Source organism: Canis lupus, chromosome 2, assembly GCF_011100685.1.
Source record: "Canis lupus familiaris isolate Mischka breed German Shepherd chromosome 2, alternate assembly UU_Cfam_GSD_1.0, whole genome shotgun sequence".
Taxonomy (NCBI): domain Eukaryota; kingdom Metazoa; phylum Chordata; class Mammalia; order Carnivora; family Canidae; genus Canis; species Canis lupus.
In genome coordinates, this window is record NC_049223.1 from 47,228,621 (window position 1) to 47,249,046 (window position 20,426).

Genomic DNA, 20,426 nt, shown 5'->3' on the forward strand with positions numbered 1-20,426 from the left:
CAAAGTGTGGTGTATTCCTACACCTTCTCTTTGCTCCTACAGTTACATACAAACATGTGAGAAGTTAAGGGTTTTGCTTTTTTTTTCAAATGGAGTCATGGTCTACCACTTACTTTTTTATTATTGATTACCACAGTGAGCCAAATTGAGAGGTAGAACTCTAATTTTTTAAATACATGCATAATACTAAGATGCTTTTTCAAGGTCTCCTTTTAGTTTTAAGTTCTGTTTCGGAAATGACAGAGCCACTTAAAATGTGTAAAATTTGAACTTGGGAATATTTTAACAAATGACAGTGAGAGGTAATGGAACCAGTTTCTTGTCAGGTAGGACTATCTTTGCTCAGCAAAAAGCCCTGATAGATTCAAAGGCCCTTAAATGTAGGGTCACTCCTCCTGTTTGCAAGGTGTGCTCCTCTGTGTACTAGGCAAGGGCCATAAGAGATCCATGCCTCTCTAATCATGCTGTCATACATTTTGATATGTCTCCCATTCAAATACAGATATCTAAGTTGACCTGAAGCCAAGCTGGAGTAATGTCTCTTATCTGTTAAAGACCTCTCAAAGCCTTTCACAACAGCTGAAATAGCTGAATTTAGAGTGTGGATATTTATGTCTTGATTTTCACTGCCATTGCCTGGCCATGTGACCTTGGCAAGTTATGTCACTTCTCTTGGTTTTCAGTTCCTTCTACAGAATTAGAGGAGTTGCACTTGACAAATTCCCAGAGTTCTCATTTTGGTTGTTTTTTGGGTTTTAAGATTCCCTTTTTGCCTTTGCCTAGCCAAGGCTCCAGTTTGCTTCTCATTGAGTTAGGCCTCAGTACAGTGAGGGATAATACTTGAGCAACAGAAAATACACATAAATAAGCATAGTTTGTTACCCTGATTTTTCAATTGAGGCTCGCTAAGGTTTGTGCCACAGTTGAAGGTAAGTCTGGAGTGGAGACCCAAGGGGTGGGATTGTAGTTACAGTATTTGAACCCTGTTATCCACAAGAACTGAATAATCCCAGGAGTTGGGATGAGAATATTCTTTATTCCCCAAACATTTCTTTTCTCCGTCAGGTCCTGAAACTTGAATCCTCTTCGGAGTGTATGCTTCTGCTCTTTTGTGATGCCCCGGCATACACTATGCTGGGGACATCACACCAGTCATGGAACCTGCACAGGAGTCAGGAGGCAGCCTGTAGGGGCAAGGTAAGTGCGCTGGTTTGTTTTGTAGCTATGTTGTGTGGCTTTGTGAAATGTTAAATATATGCATTTATGCCCTTTGGGATATAAAGTGGCATTTAATCATTATATCCCAAGAAGCATAATAGTTTTAATTGTGCAAAACCGCACAATATAGTTAAAAAATACAACCAAAAGCACAACCCTTCTGCATATCTTTAAAGGCTGATTGCATCTTCCTGAAAGGTTCCATGGCTGGTGTCGCATCTCTTGCATAGTGTTTGTGAGAGCTGTTGATCCCATCAGGGCAGCCCACCACAGCACCTCAGAAGTGGGGAGCAGTGAGTTTTCATGTGATTTTTGTGCCGAGTGCCTCCTCTGAGTGTATTTGGCATGGAAACTAGACTTGACACTTCTTTTTGCAGGATGCCTTTAACCTTAGCTTTGATGGCTGCAGAGTGTTTGTGTTTGATAAAACAAGTGAGTGGATGGTGGCTCTTTGGGCTGATTTGCCTCCTTAGTACTTTAGGACATGAGAATATTCACCCTTCATCCTTCTGCTTAGGGGGTGCAGGATAGTGTGTGTGGGTGTGCTCATGAACATCTGGCCACAGAATGGTATGACTGATTTATTTACATGTGAATAATAGCTGACACGGCTTTCTGAATTGTGGAAAAAACAGATTCATCGAACAGGCCACATCGGACAGTGTTCACCCGAGCCATCGAGGCATGCGATCTCCACTGGCAGGATAGCCACTTGCAGCACATTATCAGCAGTGACCTATACACCAACTACTGTTACCATGACGACACTGAAAACTCCCTCTTTGACTCCCGCGGGTGGCCCCTCTGGCATGGTAAGTGGCCAAACCGGAAAGACATTTCCATGACTTACTTCTTTGTTTCGTTTCTATAGCATTATTGGAGTGGGAGGTGGAGAGTTGAGGGATTCAATGGGAGATGGATGAATGCTTGGCAGTAGGAGCTGAGCGTTTCATTCAAATCCAAGTTCAGAAATGGTTCCTTGTGTCTTTTTAATAGTATTTTGGGAAAAAACATCTTACTACTTAAATGCGATTTTTGTAGATCTGTCTGACGATGGCAACTTTCTCCCCTTAACTTTTTGTTTTAGAACACGTTCCTACAGCTTGTGCAAGAGTGGATGCATTACGTTCTCATGGGTATCCCAGAGAAGCACTGAGATTAGCAATAGCTATTGTTAACACGTTAAGACGACAGCAACAGAAACAGTTGGAAATGTTCCGAACTCAAAAAAAAGGTGAATGTGAAGGAGTTTGTTTCCATTGGAATGGGATTCTTGGTGACGACATCACTAGATTTTGTCCCCTTTTAGAGAGATAGCTTTTAAAATTAGAGCAATGGAGATGACTTTACTCACTACTCATTTAGAATATTTCATAGCTGATCTGCAAGAAATTTTAGGCTTATTTTTTCCTGATTGCATGTGTATGAAATAAGATTCTAAAAAACATTTCTTAGGTTAGTTAATTCTTTAGGGGGATAATTTTTTATTGTTCAAGTAATTATTTAGTGTGTCTGAATTATTGAAAATGCCAGTTAGCCAATTCTCTGATTTTGTGAAAGTGCATTTTCATTCTAACAGTAAGGGGTCTAGGGTCAGACTGTTTGAATCCTAGCCCTAGGTCCTAGCTGGCAGTGACATGAAGCTCTGTGGTTTAGATTCCTCATCTGTGGAATGGTCTTCAGTAGAGACTGGTCTCTTAGAGTTGTTGAAAAAAATTAAACTAGTTAATTCCTGTTAAGCTCTTAAAAGAGCCTGGCATAGTGTGTAAGCACTCTAAAACTTTTTAGCTATAACAATTTGTATTTCAGAATATGGTATTTATTTTAAGTGATCAGAACTCCTGTATTTTTCAAATTCTGTAAATAACATTTGATGAACTGCCAACTGCCAACACATTTCAGTTTAACTTCTCTTTATCTTAGTTTACTATTAATCTTTTAAATTTTAAAGTATTACTGAGTAATAGCATTTGCAGAGAGTTATATTACATGCATAAGGCTCTGATCAGAAAAAGAAATATATATGCTTTTTCTGTTTAATCGATGCACTTCTTGTTCCTTCTATAGGTATAAATCTTTTTGTGTGTCTTTGATTAGGTTTGTTTTTTCAGTCTGGAGTTTTCTTATTCAGAGAGATATTTTTAGTACCTGGGTTTTTTGGTGTTGTTTTTTGTTTTTTTTTTAGTCCTGTTTTTGTTTAATCCTTCTGTGATTATACACACACCAAGGGTACAGCTGAAATTTATCAAGAGTTGTTGAAATGAGCTGAAGGTTAGAGTGAGTGAGTGTTGTAACTTTTAGTACCATCTGTCTGTATCAGAATTACTATAAATGTTAACTAACATTTAATTCACTTATATGATGAAAGAAAAATTTGAAGTTAAAATTTGAACCAGAAGAAGGGGAGCTCAAATGGAATTGGAATGTAATAATATCCTGGTGATCACTATTGTGTCCATTTCTTCATGTTCTTCACAACATAACAGGTTACCAGATATGTTTGCAAAATATATTCCTTGAACCTTTGGAAATTTTTTTTGCAATCACTCTTCCCCCAAACACAATCTATAGCCAAAAGGTAGCTACTTCTGCAAAATATAAAGGATAGTAATATTCAGGGTAAGAGAGGGTGAGGTACTTTTTATACTGCAAAATTAAAGCTAGCTAGGTTAGGATGATTATCAGATTTTAAAATCATAAACTTTTTGGGATCCCTGGGTGGCGCAGCGGTTTGGCGCCTGCCTTTGGCCCAGGGCGCGATCCTGGAGACCCGGGATCGAATCCCACATCGGGCTCCCGGTGCATGGAGCCTGCTTCTCCCTCTGCCTATGTCTCTGTGCCCCTCTCTCTCTCTCTCTGTGACTATCATAAATAAATTAAAAAAAAAAAATTAAAAAAAAATAAAATAAAATCATAAACTTTTTAAAGAAATGTTTTTAAATGAAAAATATTACAATATCTATGAATTGAAAGTGTAAAAAATGTTAGTTTGTGTAACTGAATTAAAATATATGTTAAGTTAGACTCCTTTAATTGTCTTTAAAACCACTCTTACACCCATTTCTCTTTTATCTTATGAGGAGTGAAAAGTTATTTCAGGCTACTCTTAGGTACTACTGTCTCTATACCTTTATCTCTCCCTCTTTTTTACTTTTTTGTCCATATTTAAAGAATAGGTTTTTCACAGCTGTTATAATTCCAAATTGCTATGACAATTATTTGTTATGTGGTCAAGATTAGTAAGTATATACCTTGTACATTTTCAATACTATTTGGCATAATATGTCAGGTTTTCTTGTTGTTAATTGAGATATAATTGATGTATAACATCATATTCAGGTATATAATAGAATTCTATTTATATATTTCAAAATGATCACCACAGTAAGTCTAGTTATTATCTGTCACCATACATGATTACACTTTTTTTTCTTGTGATGAGAACTTTCAAGATTTATTCTTAGCAACTTTCAAAAATAGAATACAGTATTATTAACTATAGTTGTCATGCTGTACATCACCATGACTTGTTCATTGTATAAGTGGAAGTTTGTACCTTTTCCCCGTTTACTTCTTTTCACCTGCATCCACCCCTGCCTATCAGTTTGTTCTCTGTATCTAGAAGCTTGGGTTTTTTTAGATTCCACATTAAAGGGAAATCATATGGTATTTGTCTTTCTTTGTCTGACTTAGGTTTACTTAGCTTCTTGATTTTGAAAAAAAAAATTATACTCCTTTTTGAAATTTGTTTCCCTCATTTTTGTGTTGTTTTCACTAAGTTTTGTGTGGAAAAAAAAGAGGAAATACCTCATAAAATTTGCTCTGTTGTTTCCATTGCTTGTAATAGATTTATGTAACTACAACACTTCCTTTCACCATATAGATTTATACACACACACACACACACACACACACATTGTGCCAGGCTTCTTCACTGTTATGTACTGGTAGTTGATAGTCCAAAACCAGAAGACTTCTAAAAGAATATTGGATTCATGGAATGGTTCTTTAGCTATTTATAAAAAGCCAGTATTTGTCTTGGATAATTTATATTGTTTATAGATTTCATTATATTTTCCTTTAAGAAGAAGCTACTATTATTTATTTAGTAAATATTTGGATGTAAAGCATTGCATTCTTTACGAAAAGAAACATATCTTAAAATATTTGTAGCTTTTTTTCTCAGGACTTTACAATTTAACTTAAGGACTTTGAAAGTACTACCATTCTGCAAAGAAAATGAAAAGGATGTTTCATCCAAATTATATGTTACCTTCTGCTATAGTTTCCCTTTGTGGCAAAGGCCCTCACTTAAATGGCGTACAGATCCATGATAATGAGGCCTTCCATAGGTGCAAAGGGAGTAGTTTAATGATATCCATAGGGGAATCTAGATTGGACCCAGGTTACTGCTGCCTTCTGATCTCCGGTGTAGAGGACTTAGTGAACATTGACTTTAAGGTTATCTTCTTAATATAGTTAGCAAGTGATCATTCCAGGGAGACTTCCTAGTCTTCTCTAATGCCACTTTTGGGAAAGTGAGGGAAGTGGTTCCTTGCTTCTCAGGTGAAAATTTGGAACTTATTTTTCCTCATACAACATTGTTTAATAGCATAAATAGGTTAACCCAGTACCTTAGGCACATGAATTAATGTTTGGGGGCGGTCCTGGAAAATTGACACTATTTATACTGATTTAACAGATGAACTCTATGAGCACAAAATAGTTAACATGTTAGGGATTATGTGTACCTAATTGAATTCAGTACTAATTTGTTAGAATGCCACTATTAAATGGTAAAGCCTCTCATCTTCTACTTGTCTCCATCTCTCAATTCCCTTTTCTTACACAGAGCTACCCCATAAAAGCATCACTTCGATAACCAATCTCGAGGGCTGGGTTGGACACCCCCTGGACCCCGTGGGCACTCTTTTCAGCAGCCTCATGGAAGCCTGCCGAATTGATGATGAAAATTTCTCTGGGTTCTCGGATTTTACAGGTAACACCAGTAGCATTCATTTCGTGTGCTTTTTTCTCTTTAAACCCTGAATGGCATTGGTCATTGTTTTTTTCACAGGTTTTTTTCTGAATCCATATAGTTACTAGTACTTATGGTTAGCAAGGGAGCAAGGAAATGGGTGCTCCTGTTGCTTTGTGGAGGCTTTATAAACTAGGAAAATTCTGTCTTAGAAGCAACAGTTGGCAGCATGTGTTAAGAACCTAAAAAATGTTTATTTTCTTCTAGCCATTGATTCTGCATCTGAGAATTTATCTGCATTTATGGCTGTTTTCCAGTCTCAAGATTTAAAATAAAGATGTGTACCAAAGCATTTAGAACTAGAAATTTAGTTGCTTTTTAAATTTGTCTACATCAGAAGTTACTTGTCACTTAAATGGGTTGTAGTCTCCTGTAAGAGAAGTATCTAATGTCACTCAGAAGTGTTTTACATCACACATTCCTATAAAGCAGTGTTTTGAGATTTCTCTCTGGCCTCTTGAGACTAAAGAATCATCCCTAAAATGACTGCCTTTGGGCTGTGAGCAGAGGTTTGGGAGGCAGGAATGGTTGTCCCTCTGCTGCTCTCATACCTGGGTAGACTCAGAGGAGTAATTATATTGAGCCTCCATAATTTCTCCTGTGGTGTCTGCTTTCATGGATTATGGGTGCCCCAAACTCCTTCAGGATGGTGAAAGGTATGATTCTGAATTCACTTTCCTTGGGAGTTCAATGGTTGAAGTTTATTAATATTTCTAAGAGAAACACTTTAAGATAAGAGAATGCCCAAAGAATCATTCCTCTTTTGTTAACTGATGACTCTTTGATAACAGAAAGGACCTTGAAATTGGGTTGTGTCTGTTGTTTTCTCTACACTTCTCATTAAATTTCAACATAGTGGTAACAGTTTGGGAACTTTTTTTTTAATGCCAGGCTTTAAAAAATCAGCAACTGTTGTAGTCACTGTAATTTTGCTCTTGTTTAAAATCTTTTTTCACTCTTAAGTATTCTTACAATGTCTTCCTAGCTTTGTAGGGTTTTTCTGGTGATTCATTTTCAGTGGGAGAAAAATATTTGTAATATTCCATCCCCCAAAACATACACATCTGGTCATTCACCGTCAAGTTTTAAAACATCTTAGAAAAACTATTCACTTTAACGTAAGAAACAATTTTCTGGCTTTCTTGGAATAAAGTCAATAATTCATTTATCAGTAGTGGGTAAAATAAATACTTATACCTATCATTACATGGAAAAGTAATATCTGAACTCTGATTTCTTTTGTGACATTTTACAGAGAATATGGGACAGTGCAAGTCTCTGGAATACCAGCATCTACCTGCACATAAATTCTTAGAAGAAGGGGAATCCTATTTAACACTAGCTGTGGAAGTAGCCCTGATAGGGCTGGGACAGCAGCGTATCATGCCTGATGGGCTGTACACACAAGAGAAGGTTTGCCGGAATGAGGAGCAGCTCATTTCCAAGCTTCAGGAAATTGAATTGGATGACACACTGGTGAAAATTTTTCGCAAGCAAGCAGTCTTCCTATTAGAAGGTAGTGTGATACAGAAGTTTTCCACTTGTTCTGCCAATTTTATTGAGGCACAAGCTTTCTTATGTTGGGAGTATTGTTTGAATGCATTTGGTGTCGTAGTAATTCTGATTGGTATGGTCACTGAGTTGTCATGGGAATGTTTACTATCCAAAAAGTAGTATCACTTGATCAAAAAGTATAGTCAGATGTGTGTCTTTTAAGTGTCGCGTAAGATAGCATGTTAGAAATGAGCCCCATTTAATGCCACAAACTTTGAAAAAGACTGTTGTTATTTAGTCTGTGCCATTACTGAGATAAATGCAAGTTTGATACTTAGTGAGTTATTACTGGTAGCCATGTATCTATTTGATTGACCAATTAAATAATGGAAAGGAAATTCGTTGGCATTCCTGTGAATTATTATTATGGCTATTACATGACATCCGGGTTTTGAATATGTCATTTGCACATGCTAGCAAAGGACTAGAGGCCCCAGGAATGGATTTCCACTGTGCTAATTATTCCAGAAAATTCATTAGGCATAGATTCACCAAGTTCAAAGTTTCTTGGATTCTCTAAGGCAAAGTCTAATTTTCTTCTTTTTGTAAGGTCAAGAGCTGAATGGCCTAAGAAATTTTGGTTGGCATTATTTTTAAAAAGTAGTGGGTTTTTTTTTTTTTTTTTTTGCTTTTTTTCTAGAAAAGATTAATTAAGTATAATAGCCTCATCTTTTACTCAAATTTAGGGGATGCCTAATTGGTAAAATTGCTTCTATCTCTTCAGTCTATGGGTGTTATTATTGTGGGATTCTCTGTGATTGATAGTTGAATAAAGTGTGGTATCTTCATCTTACATTCAGAACTCTTGCATACGGGGAAGGGATTTAGAAAAAATAACATTTCACAACCTCTTTTATTTGTCCAAAGCTCAAGATCTCTTTGAAAGAAAATATTTTCATCAAATATATTATACATTTGTATGTTTTAGAAGTGCATTTTAAAGGGAACATACTCTTAGAAAAGTTAAAACATGTTAATATTTTGCTTAATTTTGGTAAAATTCCTGATCATGTTTTGAAGCCCTCGCCTTAACTTTTTTTTTCTTCTAAAGATAAAAAAGCACATGTTGGCAAATTTCAAGTGATCTTCGTTCTTTCTTCGTTCTTGTTTTAGTTTCCTCCTATATAATTCCTTTTGATAAAAGTATCATGAACCACAAACTTAGTGCTGTCACTGGCTGTTAGTGACTGACTTTTGATTTCCACTGTACTTAAAGGATAGGAAGAGGATGTGTGCTTTTCAAAGTTGGTAGTATCTGATATCTGTTTATCATTTGCCTTTTTAAATGTTTCCATGTTCATTACTCACGAATATTTCACAACTGTTTCTTAGATTTTGATTAGAGCATTGTTCCCCATTAAATATTTTTTTTAGAACTATGCCTGATAAGGAGTGCTTTTGACTCATTGCAGTCTCCTTTCCTTTCCTGATCCTATGAGGCTTGTAGAGAATGGCTAGTGCAGAACAGGAAGCAGTCCAAGGGGAAGCCAAGGGACCATTTCTGTAAACTCCCAAAAATAAGCACTCCATGGTTGAGTTGACTGCACTGGGGCACCAAGTTCTTCATGTATTTACACTCTGTAAATTTCAAGCACAAAATAGCAGGCACTAACTCTTCTGAAATAAAAGATGCTTAACTTTTTCTGAAAAAGAAAAAGCAGTCGTCCTGTATTGTTGCTGTATGTAAATCACTTGACCATAATACAATACTAGCATATTGGGTCAGTTGGCATATTGGTAAAGCACTTTTGGGGAGTTCAGAGACTACACTCAATTACTAATCCACAAATAATTCTGTGATATCTGACTGAATATTTTTCTTGTTGGGGGATGTCATAACAATAAGTGTTGACTATTATGTCCTGGGTTTTTTATTTTATTTATTTATTTTTGCATAGCACAAAAAGGTAACTTGGTGACTTAAGGGAAACATTGAAAGGAAATGGAGGAGAAATGAAGGAAATGAGTAATCTACAAGTTTTCTATAATGAAGCCTTCAGTAAAATAGTATTCTAGTCTGCCCGGGCTGCCATAACCAAATACTACAGTCGAATGGCTTAAGCATTAGGAATTTCTCACAGTTCTGGAGGCTGGGAAGTCAGAGGTCAAAGTGTTTGTCAGTGAAATTTCTGGTGAGCCCTCTCTTCCTGTCTTACAAATGTCTGTTTTCTCTTTGTGCTCTCAACACAGCAGAGGGGGAGAGAGAGCAAGAGAGCTCTCTGATGTCTGTTCTTATAAGGTCACTAATCCTGTTGGATCAGGGCCACATCCTGTGAACACATTTAACCTTAATTACCTCTGTGTAAAGGCCCATCTCTAAGTACAGTCACACTGGGAGTTGGGGCTTCAGCATATGAATTTGAGCAGGGAGAATAAACATTTAGTCCATAATAATAATCTAAAAATTTAGCCTTGTTATATGAACTAAAGGCAGAACTATAATGCTATATCAACCTTTTAAGAATATCAGGTCACTAAAACATTTCTAAATGTCTTAAAAATATGAAGAAGGTAATATATTTGGTAAAATTAGAAATCTAGGATGGATTTTACTTTGCCTAGGCAAAAAAATAAGGTTTTATGAAAATATGATTTTCAAAGTACTTAAATAATGGGCACTTGAAAAACACTAAACAAAAAATAAAATAATGAAATGTTAAAATAATCTCTGTTAAAATGATCTAGAATGTATCATGCTCCTACCCAGTAACTCCTCTCACCATTTGTTCTGAACTGCCATTTCTTGCATTCTAAACTCTTCACCAGACTGATTTTTCTTATGGAAAACAAATGTATTATGTCCTTTGAGCAGCAGTGTCATGGTTCATAATTCTAGAAATCATGAAACAGATGTTACCCAAAGGTGACATGGAAACTAATTTATTAAACACTTTACAGTAACTAAACCTCAAAGTTACCTAAGTGGAAAGTAGTTGAACTAACCACTGTGGTTTCCTTTCAAAATTTATTTTAAAATTCGGTATCGCCTTTCTTAGGGGCGGCATTCAGAGAGCACACAGGGGAAGTTAGCTCTACTACCATGCCTGTCATAAGTTACTAAGAAATGAATTTTGACAGCTTAAATGTAATTTTGCTTTTGAAATTGGTCTTTTGGAGTCCCTGAAGTGGTAGATTTCCAGTTACTTTAATTTTTTTTCTTTGCCTATGGTGAGTATCAAATGAGTTACTAACTATTCTTTTATTATTAATCACTTTCTGAGAATTAATATCTATTTCTGCTTATTAGAAGCAACAGTATTTAAAGTCTTTGTATTGGAATTTGTGGTTTAGATTCCTCCCCTGAGGCAGAGCACTCTTCTGGAAACCTGGGCTTGTCTGTGCCCATAAGACTGATTGGATCCAGGGGCAGATTCCAAAGTTAAGCTGCAGAGTCATCTATGCATTTGAAAATCTGTATGCTCAGATGTCACACATTGAGAAAGGATGTCTCAAATTCAGTGAGATTTTTTGTGTTTCAGAGGGTTTCTTTCTCTGAAACAGTTATAATATGAAAAAGCTCTGCCCCCTAGTTCTTTGATTCTCATTTTAACTATGGTATAGTTAGTTGGGGGGTCGTTCCTGAAATGAATTCAATACTGAATACTATTCCCTATAGAATGATTTTTGACTAAGAATTGTAATTTTTTCTACTATGTCACTTTGATTACATTCTTAACTAGATTAGCTTGTGTATGTTATAACTTTACATAAAAATTTTAAAAATATAGTTTACAAGAAGTCTTAGTTCCTTTCTTAGGAATGTAAAATGTGTATGCTCTCTTCCCACAGCCGGACCATATAGTGGTTTAGGCGAAATAATTCATCGGGAGAGCGTTCCAATGCACACATTTGCCAAGTATCTCTTCACCTCTCTCCTACCTCACGATGCTGAATTGGCATACACAATTGCCCTGAGAGCAATGCGGTACGTATTCACGGCCCAGCCGGGCGGAGGCGACCCAGATTCCCCATGGGGAAAAACAGCTCTTAACTGACTTCTCACTCATTCGTATTTCTTGTAGGCAGCACAAAAGCTTAAGAAACTATTTATACTTCTTGGATTGTTGTAGTACTGGTTTGTTTGTTAGTTGGTCTGGCTTTTGTTTTACAGTAAAGGAAGAATTCTATCCTAGACTGGTCATGATGGCTTTTTTTTCTTACTTTTCTTGATGCTAGAATTTGGGAATTAGAGAACAGTTTCAGGCCAGGTTTAAACACAAGGGAGCACCAGTTGAAACCTTCCTAAATAATTGATCGTTTTGAAAAAATTCGATTTTTGAAACAGTGGTAAATACTAAGTATACTTGACTGAATGTGATCCCTCAGGGAGCCCTTCACACCTGCTGTAATTCCATGGTCCATCCATCATTAGTGCAAGGAGGCTGTAGGATCATGGAAGCACCTTTGGGCTCACCTGGAGGGCAATGGAAGATGGGATCAGGGGCTAGGGTTAAAGGTATCACTATCAGGCATCTTTAGGACCTGCTCTCCTCACTCGGACTGCTCCCAGCCCCTCCTTTTCAGTAATAATAATTAGAATAGGTTGTTCACTGCCCTTGACCTTGCTATTTTCACTTTCCTTTTTAAAGTCTATTCACAAAACAACAACAACAACCAAAAAAACCAAAAATAAAGTCTGTTCACCAAATATTTTTATCATGAGTTTGCCTAGGTGAATATTTTTTAATGAATTCAAGATTATATTTTTGAATCTTACATGTTGCCTTTTAAACCTAAAGGACCTGAAAGGCTTATCTACCTTTCTTAAAGTGTTTTAAAAAATTAAAACACTCCTATGTTAAAGTGCAGATTAGATCCAGTTATAGTCAAGTCACCAAAGGTAAACCATGTATACACCCAAGAGCTTGAGATGTCAAAGACCAGTTTGACCCCATAGAATCTTGTCACCAAAGATTCTTTGTCTGCAACCAGTATAGTGGATTCAAAAGAAAGTCTTGCCACTATGAGGGTAGCTTATATTTTTCAGGGGGCCTCTTTTTTATGCAGTGTGTGTGTGTGTGTGTGTGTGTGTGAGAGAGAGAGAGAGAGAAAGGGAGAGAGAGTGTGTGTGTGTGTATATGTGAGAGAGAGAGTGAGAGAGTACATATACCTATGTGTATGTCAGTTTGTAGTGAGACTGACATCCTTTAACTTGGCATTCTTTCCTTGGCACCATGAAATCTCATTAACCCATCAGAGAGGCCTTGTGAAGTTCTTGCTTGTTTGTTTTTAAAAATATCCCCAAATAAATTAATAAGTAACATAAGTAAACCCTCCACACATACTAAATTACTTTATGCCCCTTGGTTTATATTTTAGGACACAGGTTTTTTTAAGTTCCTATTCCCATTTTTGGAAGCTGAAATAGAAGCTGTCAGACGAAGACAGATGCTCAGCTCTATACTTACTTAAATCATAAGAATTTTGCTCCTGTTGTAAAGGGAAGGAATGCTAATGTTATGATGCCACCAGATGCTATTGCTGTGACCACTGTAAAGTTTAAGGATAAAATATCATGAGGTTTCTCTGTGATTCTGGCTTATGGGAAAGTATCTGTCAGGTGGAAAGGTTTGCTTTTCTAACACACGGAAACGTATTTGTCCTTGGTTGCTGCCAAGGCAGTTTGTTCATGGGGGATACTAGTAGGGCACCAGGGGATTATTTTCCACCTCTTTTCTTGACTTGCCCCTACCTCTGCTACCGGACTGCCATGGAAGGGGGGTAGCAGACCTACTAGGGCATCTGAAGGGAGCCAGGGGAACCGGCAAGAAGAGAGACCTGTAGCTTACTACAAGTGGGAGAGGGGTTGGGGAGCTGGAAAAGGGTGTTTTTAGCACTCATGTTCTCATCTTTTCAGGGCTCTTAACTAGTTTCTGCTGCAGCAGTTCTGGAAAGATCTGCCGGTGAACACAGGGACAGTCTGGGGTTTTTGAAAAGTTAAATAGGAACTCCACCAAAACTCTTATTACCTAATTGCCTACTTTGTCACCCTTTAATGCTAATTTCTCTTTGTCCTTAGCTAAAAAGAAAAGAAAATGAGGCATTTGGCCTGCTTTACTGCTCTCGGGTGCGACCCCAAGGCCCAGCATCACACCCTGGCCGTGTTAATTCCTCTTGATCCTTAATTCTTATTCCATAGGCCCAAACACTAGTATCCTTGAGTTAAGGTCAGCTTTTTGATGATTGTGAAGGAATAATTGTAGTTGTAGCTACTCTGTTAATCTCTTCAGTACTTATATTTGGAAGAGATTGCTAAGCACGGGCTTTGTTTTCAGTAATTGTTCTTTATTTGTTGGCATATTCTTAATCATAGATTGATTAAAATCAGATCACGCTGAATTTTTGCAAGGCTGTCAAAGTACAAATACTTGGATAGTTTGCATTTATCATCTCTGATAGGATTGATACAACATGTTCTAATTATAAATTCTTAAAGTAATAAGGAACTAATTTTGCAGAAAGTATGAATCTATGGAAAGGAGTCCATTTTTGTTTAGCTTCCCCTCTTATTTTGTGTTTTAATGAGTTAGCTTATCCATTTCAGCTATCTACTGTTCCCTGACTGTTTTTATCTCAGTCTTAGGTATTCACTTGACTACGAGCTTCTGTTTTTATTTTTTAATGAGTGATAAAATTCAAAAATTTTACAGTAGGTGAACTCGTCTTGTGTTTCAGATCTCTTCAGTGTTACATATCTTGATTTCCTTGAATCTTGCAGTTTTTTTGAATGATGCTAAAGAAAAGAAATCTCTTAGGTTTGGGTACTGAGCAATTAACAAGGTGACTTTGGCATCCAGATAGCAGAGTGTAGCCGTACCAGCTCTTCCTGCACAAGGACCTGAACAGTTTCTCCCAGCATCTACCCACTCATCTGCCTTCTCACCAGATCCTGTGGTCAAGGTGATGCACAAGGAATAACTAGGAGCCAACTGTCTTGTTTTCTCATTACAGGTTGCTAGTATTGGAATCTACTGCTCCAACGGGAGACCTCACCCGCCCACACCATATTGCATCAGTTGTTCCCAACCGATATCCTCGTTGGTTCACTCTAAGCCACATAGAATCCCAGCAGTGTGAGCTGGCGTCCACCATGCTAACTGCAGCCAAAGGTACTCGATTGTCCCAAGACCTCATGATTATTTTGTTAGTTTGCCCCCTTTTTTGTTTTTAAAGAATCATGCTATCAAATTATCAATAGTGGTGCCAATGTCCAGTTGTGGGGGATCCTTTTCCTTAGATGTTAGCTTATGAGGTAAAACGGGTGCTACTCACTTGAGCCTGACATTTTCCTCTTTTCATTGTATCATTAAAGTTGGTGCTGCTTGAGTTTAGGTTTAGATACCATATCATGTCAGTAGTGGTTCTGGTTTCAGAAACAGGTTAGGTTACATTTTTTTTTATCCTCTGAAAAAATATTCATCAAAAATACATAATAGGAACTAGGAGGGCTTTTTGCTATCTCATGTTGGTTCTGGTTAATATGTACTCGTAGTCAGTAAGGGTGTGTCTCGGTGTATCTTCTTTGTGAAACTGAGATTTATAGGCATTGCAGTAGCTCTGGGACACTTAGCTGTAGTAACAGTTGTGCCATATGTGAACATTTCAGGTAAATTAACTTGTGCTTTATGTCTTGTTTTATTTCTCTCTCTTTTTTTTTCCTCTCTCTCTGTGTGTGTGTGTGTGTGTGTGTGTGTTGTGGTGGTTTGATTTTTGGTTTGGTTTGGTTTTCCCTTATTTGTTGCAGGCGATGTTCGAAGGCTGGAAACAGTATTAGAATCCATCCAGAAAAACATTCACTCCTCATCCCACATCTTCAAGCTTGCCCAGGATGCATTTAAAATAGCAACTCTCATGGACAGTTTGCCAGACATCACTCTTTTGAAAGTATCTCTGGAACTGGGCCTGCAGGTACATGACTGGTGGTCTTTCCCGGGGCACCAAGGACTGCTAAATAAAGGCGCCATCTCAGGGTTGTTTCTGTCTGGGTATTTTAGTGTAGCCACAGGACTCTTGAGTGCACAGACTTTAGGAGAGCACTGTGCTTCAGAGCCGTGGACATCCCCAGCTGAACCAGACTGCCGCCTGAGGTGCAGGGGCTGCACTTTAGAAGCCCTATTTTTGTCCTTCAATAAAAAAAGTCATTTTCTGAATTATAGCCTTAACATCACTATTTCTCCGTTAGTGAATAGAAGCGATTATTGCTAGAAAGGGACTTAAGGGAAACTATCGTGTATAATAAAGAACCAGTTGTTGGGGTTAAAGTTTTAGAGGAATTGTGAATTTTTATTGGTGTTTGCATGTTCATAATAGATGGGCAGTTATAGCTCCTTTTTATAACCCTGAGAAAATTAGTTAAAGGGGGAGTGATGGGTCAGGGTCCAGTTTCACCTTTCCACAGGCCTGCTTAGATGTTTTACCAAGGACATTTTGAGTTAGTCATATAGGCAGATGTTTGCTTCCTTATAGTCTCTAAAAAGATTACTGTATAAACCAGAAACTGAGAAGTCTTTAGTTTGATTTTTCTAAGGAATTCTCTTTTTTCCATTTGCTTTTTTTGGTTACCATTAAAAGCAGTGAGAGAAATTGTTTTCCATTTACCTTAAGTATGAGGAATAGAATGCCCTGATTAGATGATTAACCTTTTTTTAGTTATGGATTCCCCTTATGATGATTAATAAAGTTTAAAGAATTAGATTACAGGAAAATGCACTTACCCTATATAGTACTGTACAAGCAGAGGTATTTAAGGTATACAGTGACATTTGTGCTATTTGGCTTATTGTTGTTATCATTGGCCTCTTAAAGATATATGCAGAAAGAATCATTAACAAGCTTTCTGGTTATTTGGAATTTGGGCAGATTTTTTTTTTTTTTTTTTTTTTTTTGTAAATGGTAGATTACTGAGTATTTAGTCCCTGTCTTATTATTTCTACAACTCAAGGAGGAATCCTTGCTGAGACTTTAGGCATGTTATATCCCAAATGTTCTCAATCTTAAAGAGTGGGAGAAACAGGAAAAGATGAATGATTTATTTGGGGATCTTACTAGAAAATGAAAATCAGACAACTAATGATGTCAAAAATGGTCTCTTTCCCTAGACCTGGGGTTATCTTCATGCTCACCAGGAAAAGGAGCAACCAGAGATTGAAGGAATAATTAAGATGATTATTCTAAGAGATCTCTTTGCCAACTGAGGGCTACTAGTCGGAATTTGTTCATGAGGAGCCTCAAAAATCTAGAACCATAGAATTTGTTAAAGCTGGGGAGGAGAAGAGGGCATAGACTGTGCTTAATGTTGCAGTCCAGCCCTCTCATTCTGCAGATGAGAAATGTGATTAATTGAGCACCTTGCCCAGGATGCTGCTTCTGTTCACTCGGCCCACCTGGAGTAGAATGTGGGCCTTCTGTCTCCTAGTCTAGGGAGCCATGAACGAATCCAAATTGATATGCAGAACTTTGCTGTAAATGTGGCTCTCTGTCCTCTTGGTAGTAGGGAATATTCCTAGTCGTTTATGCCTTGGGATGAATTGTTTCTTTCTTCCCTTGACCTAGAATAATCTTCAGAAACGTTTTGTTTTCCTATCTTTATAGGTTATGCGAATGACACTGTCAACCTTAAATTGGCGACGGCGGGAGATGGTGAGGTGGCTGGTAACGTGTGCTACTGAAGTAGGTAGGTAAATTCTGGAGGAGGAGCTCTCCCAGCTGCCTCATGGTTGGATTTAACTCGTCATTTACAAACACAAGAATGTTTTCTCTCTTTTACCTTGACTTCTCCAAGGCTCCCTGCTCCTTCTATCAACCTGCAGGGTCTTCCTTTCCCCCAACCACTGCCTCCAACCTTTACTTTTACACACTTGCATTGTCCTTCTTCCAGACTGTCACATTTGTGCGGTTTCAGACTCTTGTTTAAAATTGAGTAAGTCACTGAGTATACACTTCTTGCAAGGTTCTATCACTCTTAAGGTGCTTTTTAGTCACTTTTTGTGATAATCAGGTTTATAATTTTATTTTAAAGAGTTCCAGAGTGAATCCCTAAGTGGGTTGGAAACCACCTTTGAAACTAAGTTGAGACTGTGGTTTAGTGGTTTCATTTCATTTTAATGAAAATAATATAAAGTTATCTAGTTGTGCTGAGATTTTTCTTCATCATTTGAGGGCATATGTCATCGTATCCATTCAGATAGATGATTACTGGGTGTGGTTTAGTTGAGCTTTCAGGTGTGGGAAAGCTAGGCATAAGAAGATCCTCTTGGTTGCCCATAATCTGCATTTGGTGAGACCGTCAACCAACTATTTCCCCTCTGTAGTGGTAAATCAGTACCAAAGAAAACATTTCCAGTAGGAATGCCAACAAACAAAATGGTGGCTACTTTAAATAAATGCTGGTTAAATTATCTCTCTTCTGTTTGTATCAGAAAAGGGTACACTTTTCTTGCTGAGAGGACACCCCCACCTCGGTTTTTAAATACTGTAAAGTCATTCTTCTTGTTTTTTACTTGTATTAATCATGATGGTTTGTGACTTTGGAAAAAGGGAAATTGGTCTGAATATAAAAATTACATTATTAAATTGTTGAAGTGATGCTTCTTCAGTGAACCAATACAAAGATAATACCAGTTGAAGAACTACTATACAACTTCTTCCCCACCTCATTGTACCAAGGTGTATAGCTGACTTCTCTTTTAGATTTTAGTACCTTCTCTTTAAATCACTCACAAGTTAGGCTTTTCCTACAGCTCAGGCATATTGGGTCTCTGCACTTAACATGATTATTTTAGAAAGATCTTATCAGTCATCATTTCTAACATCTAAGTCATCTGTAGGTCTGCTTCTGTTGATTCTTTTCTCTTGATGATGGGTCACATTTTTCTGCTTCTTTGCGTGTCCTCATCATTTTGTATTGTATATTCTTTAAACTTACCCACAAACACACATACCACATAAAAACTATTTTGGTGAGAGTTGTAGTTTTTTCTGACTCAGATTCTGTTGTGGGTAACTGACAGGAGGCCCCAGTGAACTAGAACTCATTAGCAAAAAGCCATTTTCTGAAATGGCAGAGCAGCACAGTACAAATACCAACTACGGAGGAAGTTTATTACAGGAAGTTCGTGTTCCTTTCAGGCCTGTCACTGAATAGCAATCTATAATCACCTTATTCCAAAGGTTGCTCCCAGGCACATTACCTTACAGGATTTTCTGGCCTGATGTCCTATGATAGGTAACCACGTAAGCACTGATTATTAGGTGGATTTAAGACAAGACCTCTGGGAGCCTCCTCGGCAGTAATTGGTCTTCTCTGTATTCCTTGAAGGTGTTTATGCCCTGGACAGTATCATGCAGAGTTGGTTTACCCTCTTTACTCCCACTGAGGCCACAAGTATAGTTGCGACCACCGTGATGTCCAACAGCACCATCGTCCGCCTCCACCTGGACTGCCACCAGCAGGAAAAGCTGGCCAGCAGTGCCCGGACACTTGCACTGCAGTGTGCCATGAAGGACCCTCAGAACTGTGCCCTCTCCGCGCTGACCTTGTGTGAAAAGGATCACATAGCTTTTGAGACGGCGTACCAAATTGTTCTTGACGCTGCTACAACCGGCATGAGCTATACCCAGCTCTTCACAATAGCACGGTACATGGAGCACCGCGGGTACCCCATGAGGGCCTACAAGCTGGCCACCCTGGCCATGACCCATCTCAACCTGAGCTACAATCAGGACACACACCCTGCCATTAATGACGTTTTGTGGGCCTGTGCGCTCAGCCACTCCCTTGGCAAAAATGAGCTTGCAGCTATAATACCTCTGGTGGTCAAGAGTGTCAAGTGTGCAACGGTACTGTCAGACATTTTGCGCAGGTGCACTCTGACCACTCCTGGCATGGTGGGACTTCACGGAAGGAGGAACTCTGGTAAGCTCATGTCACTGGACAAGGCCCCCTTGAGGCAACTCTTGGATGCCACAATTGGGGCCTACATCAACACGACGCACTCACGACTCACGCACATCAGTCCTCGGCACTATAGTGAGTTTATAGAGTTCCTCAGCAAGGCCCGAGAGACCTTCTTAATGGCGCATGATGGACACATTCAGTTTACACAGTTTATTGACAACCTGAAACAAATCTACAAAGGCAAAAAGAAACTGATGATGTTGGTTCGGGAGAGGTTTGGTTGATAGAACTTGTATGAATGGGGGTGGGGGGGTGGGAATGGGAGGGGTGGTTTGTTTTTACTTGAGCCTGCCTTTGTACCCTTTTTAACTTAAAGAACAGAGCCACACCGGTATTATATGTGTATAGTTATATTGCGTTTGCAGACTAAATTGTCATGTTGTGAAAGTTTGTGTGTTTTTAATTTTTTCCCCTTTTTCTTTCTTTTTTTCCTTTCCTTTCCTTTTATTTTATTTTATTATTATTATTATTATTATTTTTGGTTTTGTATGAGCGAGAGGTTAAAAAGGTTTGGTTTACACTGAGTATATGTTGTCAAGTGGCGAAAGTCCACATAGCTCTCCTGTTTTCTGTATACGTTCACAGCCTCAAAAAAAAAAATAATTGAAATGGCTTTAAAAACCAAACAAAACACCTCCATCCTGTGATAAGTACCTCGAA

At 38.0% G+C, this 20,426-nt stretch overlaps 1 protein-coding gene across 1 annotated transcript in view; it reads left to right on the forward strand.

Moving 5' to 3' along the window:
• Window positions 1-20,426, forward strand: part of ZSWIM6 (zinc finger SWIM-type containing 6) — a 194,087-nt gene that overhangs the window by 172,208 nt on the left and 1,453 nt on the right. Inside the window, exons 6-14 of the mRNA XM_038530694.1 lie at window positions 1,854-2,030; window positions 2,306-2,452; window positions 6,071-6,217; window positions 7,512-7,772; window positions 11,600-11,735; window positions 14,762-14,919; window positions 15,555-15,718; window positions 17,402-17,483; window positions 19,128-20,426. The exon at window positions 19,128-20,426 is cut by the window's right edge and continues 1,453 nt beyond it. Of these exons, the coding sequence (XP_038386622.1) occupies window positions 1,854-2,030; window positions 2,306-2,452; window positions 6,071-6,217; window positions 7,512-7,772; window positions 11,600-11,735; window positions 14,762-14,919; window positions 15,555-15,718; window positions 17,402-17,483; window positions 19,128-19,990 (2,135 nt within the window). The 3' untranslated portion in view covers window positions 19,991-20,426. The remainder of the gene's footprint in view (window positions 1-1,853; window positions 2,031-2,305; window positions 2,453-6,070; window positions 6,218-7,511; window positions 7,773-11,599; window positions 11,736-14,761; window positions 14,920-15,554; window positions 15,719-17,401; window positions 17,484-19,127) is intronic.